This window comes from Conger conger, chromosome 8, assembly GCF_963514075.1.
Source record: "Conger conger chromosome 8, fConCon1.1, whole genome shotgun sequence".
NCBI lineage: Eukaryota > Metazoa > Chordata > Actinopteri > Anguilliformes > Congridae > Conger > Conger conger.
Window position 1 is genome coordinate 3,993,959 of NC_083767.1, and position 6,774 is coordinate 4,000,732.

Here is a 6,774-nt window from a genome sequence, read left to right on the forward strand (position 1 = left end):
CGCGTGTTACACGCCACACACGCCACACGCGTGTTACACGCCACACGTGTGTTACACGCCACACACACGTCACACACCGCACACGGCACACGCGTGTTACACACCGCACACGCCACGCGCGTGTTACACGCCGCACACATGTTACACGCCGCACACGCCACACGCGTGTTACACGCCGCACACGCCAGACGTGTGTGACACTGTGCTGTTCTCTGAGTGTGAAAACGGTGTGTGTGCCACAGGCTCGTCACCAGGCTGTTCTACGACTGTGACCAGGGCCAGGCCGACCCCGTGGTTTCCATAGCGAGGGATCACAGCAGCGTCTACCTGCAGCTGCTGATGCACGAGACCCTGCCCCCCTCCCACTTCACCGTCAGCACGGTCACCAGGTACACCACTTCCTCTGTCAGCACGGTCACCAGGTACATGACTTCCTGTGCCAGCACGGTCACCAGGTACACGACTTCCTGTGCCAGCACGGTCACCAGGTACACGACTTCCTGTGTCAGCACGGTCACCAGGTACACAACTTCCTGTGTCAGCACGGTCACCAGGTACACCACTTCCTGTGTCAGCACTGAGACCTGTTTTAGGTCTCAGTACTTACCGGAGCTGATTACCTCTCCACTGTTTGGTGTAGATGACACACGGGCGGGTGTTGGCTGTTGTTGACGTGTGTTGTCTTCTTTCCCTCAGGATGTACAGAGGTTACAGCCTGTCACCCAACACGTCAGACATCACCATCGAGAACAACCTGTCCAGGGTGATCACAGCCGTGTCCCACGCCCTGACCTCCTCTACCTCCCGAGCTCTGACTGTGAGTGCCTACGCCTCCCGCTGTCGCTTAGCAACTGTGCCGCTGTCGCTTAGCAACAGCAACTGTGCCGCTGTCGCTTAGCAACAGCAACTGTGCCGCTGTCGCTTAGCAACAGCAACTTTACCGCTGTAGCTTAGCAACTGTACCGCAGTCGCTTAGCAACTGTACCGCTGCCACTTAGCAACTATACCATTGTTGCTTAGCAACTACACCGCTATCACTTATCAACTGTACCGCTGTCACTTAGCAACAGCAACTGTGCCGCTGTCACTGAGCAACTGTACTGCTGTCGCTTAGCAACTGTACCGCTGTCACTTAGCAACTATACCATTGTTGCTTAGCAACTATACCGCTATCACTTATCAACTGTACCGCTGTCACTTAGCAACAGCAACTGTGCCGCTGTCACTTAGCAACTGTACCGCTGTCGCTTAGCAACTGTACTGCTTTCACTTAGCAACTGCTTTCACTTACTCCCATTCTACCCTGACTTTTGAAATAACACTACTGCGTTTGCTCACTGCAGTAGCTGGAAACCAGGTCAGAGGATTGCGTCTCATTTGAGATTACAAGAGTGGACAGTATGTTAATTACAGTGCGTGTGGTGAGGCTGACAGTGGACAGTAATATAGCATGTTTCTGATCAGATTGTGGTTGTATCTTACAGTTTGGCTGCTGTGAAGCCCTTTGCCTCCTGTCCTCCACCTTCCCAGTGTGCACCTGGAGCTTGGGCTGGCACTGTGGGTATGTCACCTCAGCCGGCCAGCCCGCCCGGTCCAGCCTGTATAAGAACCAGAAGCGTGCGTTCAGGTACCCGCTACGCCAGCACGCCTCTATTTCCTGCTGTGCCCATGATGTCATATCCCACATTTACTGCCCTCTTCACCTCTGCAGCCTGCAGTGATGTTAGTGGTATATCTATAACACTATCTATGGTATCTTCAGGCTGTAGGTACAGTTGGGGGTATATCTATAACACTGTGTATCTATGGTATCTTCAGGCTGTAGGTACAGTTGGGGGTATATCTATAACACTGTGTATCTATGGTATCTTCAGGCTGTAGGTACAGTTGGGGGTATGTCTATAACACTGTATCTATGGTATCTTCAGGCTGTAGGTACAGATGGGGGTATATCTGTAACACTGTGTATCTATGGTATCTTCAGGCTGTAGGTACAGTTGGGGGTATATCTATAACACTGTGTATCTATGGTATCTTCAGGCTGTAGGTACTGTTGGGAGTATATCTATAACACTGTATCTATGGTATCTTCAGGCTGTAGGTACTGTTGGGGGTATATCTGTAACACTGTGTATCTATGGTATCTTCAGGCTGTAGGTACAGATGGGGGTATATCTGTAACACTGTGTATCTATGGTATCTTCAGGCTGTAGGTACTGTTGGGGGTATATCTGTAACGCTGTGTCTCTATGGTGTGTGCAGCCTCCCCGTGCCGGCCCCGGGGGATGATGGGAAGAGGGCGTGTATGGTTGGGATGGCGAACATCGTGCTGTCACTGCTCTCGTCCGCCTGGTTCCCCCTGGACCTGTCCGCTCACCAGGACGCCCTGCTACTGGCTGGCAACCTGCTCGCAGGTACAGAGAGCCAATCCAGTCATGCCACTGTGCAGAGAGCCAATCGCTGTACTTCCTGGCCTCTCGTACGGCTAGGCTAAAGCGGAATAGGAGCTGATAGTTGCGATTGCCATCTTTCTCCTCTACCATCTTTGCCAGCCGTGGCCCCCAAGTCCATGCGGAACCCCTGGAGTGGGGAGGAGGAGCCGGGCTCGGGGCCCCCCAGGCAGGAGGAGGTGTGGGGGGCCCTGGGGGACCGGGCCCTGGTGCCCATGGTGGAGCAGCTGTTCTCCCACCTGCTGAAGATCCTCAACATCTGCGCCCACGTGCTGGACGAGGTGCCCCCCGGCCCCGCTGTCAAGGTAATGCCCCCCCCCCCCCTAAATATCTTCTGATTCTTCGCATCTCCTGGCCTGGTTTCCCTAAGCTTCCTCTTTCTAGACCTCAGAATTATACAGTTCTAACTGACGTCTTTGACAAAGATGAGTAGGTGTCATAAATATCTGGCTTATAGGGCTAAGGAAAGGATTAAGGAATAAGGACAGGATTTTGACATTGTACATTCAGAGTATTTTTAGAATATCTGTCATTTTGACCTTTGAAGAGCGGCCCTTCGTTTCAGCTTTGCTGTGTTAGGATGTGAAAGCTTCAAAGCTCCGTAACTCAAAATGAAGATGGAACCTTATAATCCCGAGGCTGGGGTGGGAGTGCTCCGTCTGAGAGCCAGAAAGTCTCAACCTGAGGTGGAGGACTTGGATGTGACACTTAGACATACGAGAGGCCATAGCTCACACCTGGAGTATGTAAATCAGCAATTTGAATCTGAGGGAAAAGAAATACTACTAGGAAAATGAGGTGCTCGAGGGTAAACGAATGTACGGCTGTTTATGAGCTGACTGCCTCAGCGCCCGACAGCGTGTCTGACCTCAGGGATGTTCCCCGTGTTCAGGCCTCCCTCCCGTCCCTCGCCAACACCCCCTCCCTCAGCCCCATCCGCCGGAAGGGCAAGGAGAGGGAGGCGGCCGAACCCGGCTCCGCCCCCATGAGCCCCAAGAAGAGCGGCGACATCAACATGGGTGAGAGTGCAACCACACGCAAACCAGCAGCCTGCCCCCTAGTGGCTGGAAGAGTCAAATGCAGAAATCTAGATGGATGGATGGATGGGTCGATAGAGATAGATAGATAGATAGATGGATTTGATTATTGCATTCCTATAGTGCTTTTCCAGACATTCAGAGCACCCACCTGGGTGATGCACGGCAGCCATTTTGTGCCAGAATGCTCACCTCACACCAGCTGAAGTGGAGAGGGAGAGAACAATGTTTTTGCCGATTGAAACAGGGGATTGAACGAGCCAGTTTGGGAATATAGAATGGATTCCGGCTGTGTTCAGCAGCCGCAGGGTTGATTTTGGGGATCCGCGTCTCTCTGTCTCCCAGCCTCCAGACCGCTGGAGATCTCGGGGTCGACGGCCGTCAACAAGTCCACCACGCTGGGCAGCTTCTACCACCTGCCCCCCTACCTGAAGCTGTATGACGTGCTGAAGGCCACGCACGCCAACTACAAGGTGAGGTGTCCGTTTGCACGACTCCGTCGACCTTTTGTGACTTTTCCTACAGACATGTACCAAAGGTCCGCGTGAAAGGTGTATATCAGTGGTTCCCAACCTTGTTCCTGGAGATCTACTGTCCTGTAGGTTTTCATTTCAACCCTAATTTGGAACTGATTCTACTAATTAGCAACTCAATGAGATAGCCGTTGAATGAGGTGTGGCTTTGTTAGGGTTGGAGTGAAAACCTACAGGAAGGTGAATCTCCAGGAACAGGGTTGGGGATGATGACTTGTGTATGTGTTTGGAAAAAAAGATGGAAGTTCTTGCAAGTTGTTCTGATGAACAGAATGTTGCAGTCTGGGTAAGATGGTGCTTCTCTGTGTTGCCCAGGTAACGCTGGACCTTCACCACCCCAGCGAGAAGCTCGGGGCCTTTCTGAGGTCAGCCCTGGACGTTCTCTCACAGCTGCTGGAGCTGGCGACGCTCCACGACATCGGAAAGGTGAGGAATTCTCCCTTTTCCTTTCCCAACATTCCCAACATTCCCAACATTCCCAACATGGGTGCTGAAGTAACCTTCCGAGCGTCAGAGTGACTCCTGGCACCGATGTCTGTGTGCAGAGTGTGTGAGCTGAGTGTGTGTACGATGCTGTACGGCTGAAGTTGTGTGTGCCCGCAGTGTGTGGAGGAGATCCTGGGGTACCTGAAGGCCTGTTTCTCCAGAGAGCCCACCATGGCCACCGTGTGTGTGCAGCAGGTTAGTACCACAGTCTCCCCTAAGGGCCTCACCTGTACCCCCTCATTACAGAACATCTTTACAGGGCAGCCTGTAGCCCAGTGGCTACAGATTAAAAGATTAGTGCTGCTGTTGGGCCCTTGAGCAAGGCCCTTAACCCCACATTTCTCCAGGGGGGATTTTCCCTTGCATCGTCTAGTGAACTGTAAATAATAAATAACTAATGTAATAATGTAGTGTAACCCCGCGTTACAGAACGTTGTTATATTTGTGGTTTCCCAGCTGCTGAAGACCCTGTTTGGGACCAACCTGGCGTCGCAGTTTGAGGGGGGCGGGTCGAACCCCAGTAAGGCCCAGGGGAAGGCCCTGCGGCTGGGCTCCTCCAGCCTGCGGCCCGGGCTCTACCACTACTGCTTCATGGCCCCCTACACACACTTCACCCAGGCACTCGCCGACGCCAGCCTGAGGAACATGGTGCAGGCTGAGCAGGAGCAGGACACCTCAGGGTGAGAGACACACACACACGTACACACACACGTACACACTTACACACACACTCACACACACACTCACACACACACACACACGTACACACTTACACACACACTCACACACACACACGTACACACACACACACACACACACGTACACACACACGTACACACACACACACACACACACACACTCACACACACTCACACACGTACACACACACACGTACACACACACACACACACTCACACACTCACACACACGTACACACACACACGTACACACACACACACACACACACTCACACACACGTACACACACACACACACACACACACACACTCACACACACACACACACTTACACACACACGTACACACACACGTACACACACACACACACGTACACACACACGTACACACACAGACACATACACACATACACACACGCACACACACACACACTCACACACACACACACACACACGTACACACGTACACACACACACACACACACACACACGTACACACACACACACACACACGTACACACACACACACGTACACACACACACACGTACACACACACGTACACACACACACACACACACACTCACACACACTCACACACACACACACCCACACACACACACACACTCACACACAGACACAGACACACACACACACACACACACACACACACACTCACACACACACACACACACTCACACTCACACACACACACACACACACACTCACACACGTACACGTACACACTCACACACACTCACACACACACACCCACACACACACTCACACACACACACACCCACACACTCACACACACACACACACCCACACACTCACACACACTCACACACACACACACACCCACACACCCACACACTCACACACTCACACACACCACACACACACACCCTCAGTGTGTCTCTCTCAGCTGGTTTGACGTGATGCAGAAGGCACACACACACACACACGCTTGGTCTGATCCTCAGTGTGTCTCTCTCAGCTGGTTTGACGTGATGCAGAAGGCACACACACACACACACACACACGCTTGGTCTGATCCTCAGTGTGTCTCTCTCAGGTGGTTTGACCTGATGCAGAAGGCACACACACACACACACACACGCTTGGTCTGATCCTCAGTGTGTCTCTCTCAGCTGGTTTGACCTGATGCAGAAGGCACACACACACACACACACATGCTTGGTCTGATCCTCAGTGTGTCTCTCTCAGCTGGTTTGACATGATGCAGAAGGCACACACACACACACACACACACGCGCTTGGTCTGATCCTCAGTGTGTCTCTCTCAGCTGGTTTGACATGATGCAGAAGGCACACACACACACACACACACACGCGCTTGGTCTGATCCTCAGTGTGTCTCTCTCAGCTGGTTTGACCTGATGCAGAAGGCACACACACACACACACACATGCTTGGTCTGATCCTCAGTGTGTCTCTCTCAGCTGGTTTGACATGATGCAGAAGGCACACACACACACACACACGCGCGCTTGGTCTGATCCTCAGTGTGTCTCTCTCAGGTGGTTTGACGTGATGCAGAAGGCACACAC

The 6,774-nt window shown here is 52.6% G+C and overlaps 1 protein-coding gene across 3 annotated transcripts in view; it reads left to right on the forward strand.

Annotated features, from left to right (window-relative positions):
• The window catches only part of LOC133134846 (huntingtin-like), a 49,822-nt gene that overhangs the window by 17,045 nt on the left and 26,003 nt on the right, over positions 1–6,774 (forward strand). For all 3 annotated transcript variants that reach the window (XM_061251335.1, XM_061251336.1, XM_061251337.1), the window contains 10 exons: positions 243–389; positions 697–817; positions 1,485–1,627; positions 2,263–2,414; positions 2,553–2,755; positions 3,343–3,469; positions 3,833–3,960; positions 4,336–4,446; positions 4,624–4,701; positions 4,963–5,186. In XM_061251335.1, coding sequence (XP_061107319.1) covers positions 243–389; positions 697–817; positions 1,485–1,627; positions 2,263–2,414; positions 2,553–2,755; positions 3,343–3,469; positions 3,833–3,960; positions 4,336–4,446; positions 4,624–4,701; positions 4,963–5,186 — 1,434 coding nt within the window. The remainder of the gene's footprint in view (positions 1–242; positions 390–696; positions 818–1,484; positions 1,628–2,262; positions 2,415–2,552; positions 2,756–3,342; positions 3,470–3,832; positions 3,961–4,335; positions 4,447–4,623; positions 4,702–4,962; positions 5,187–6,774) is intronic.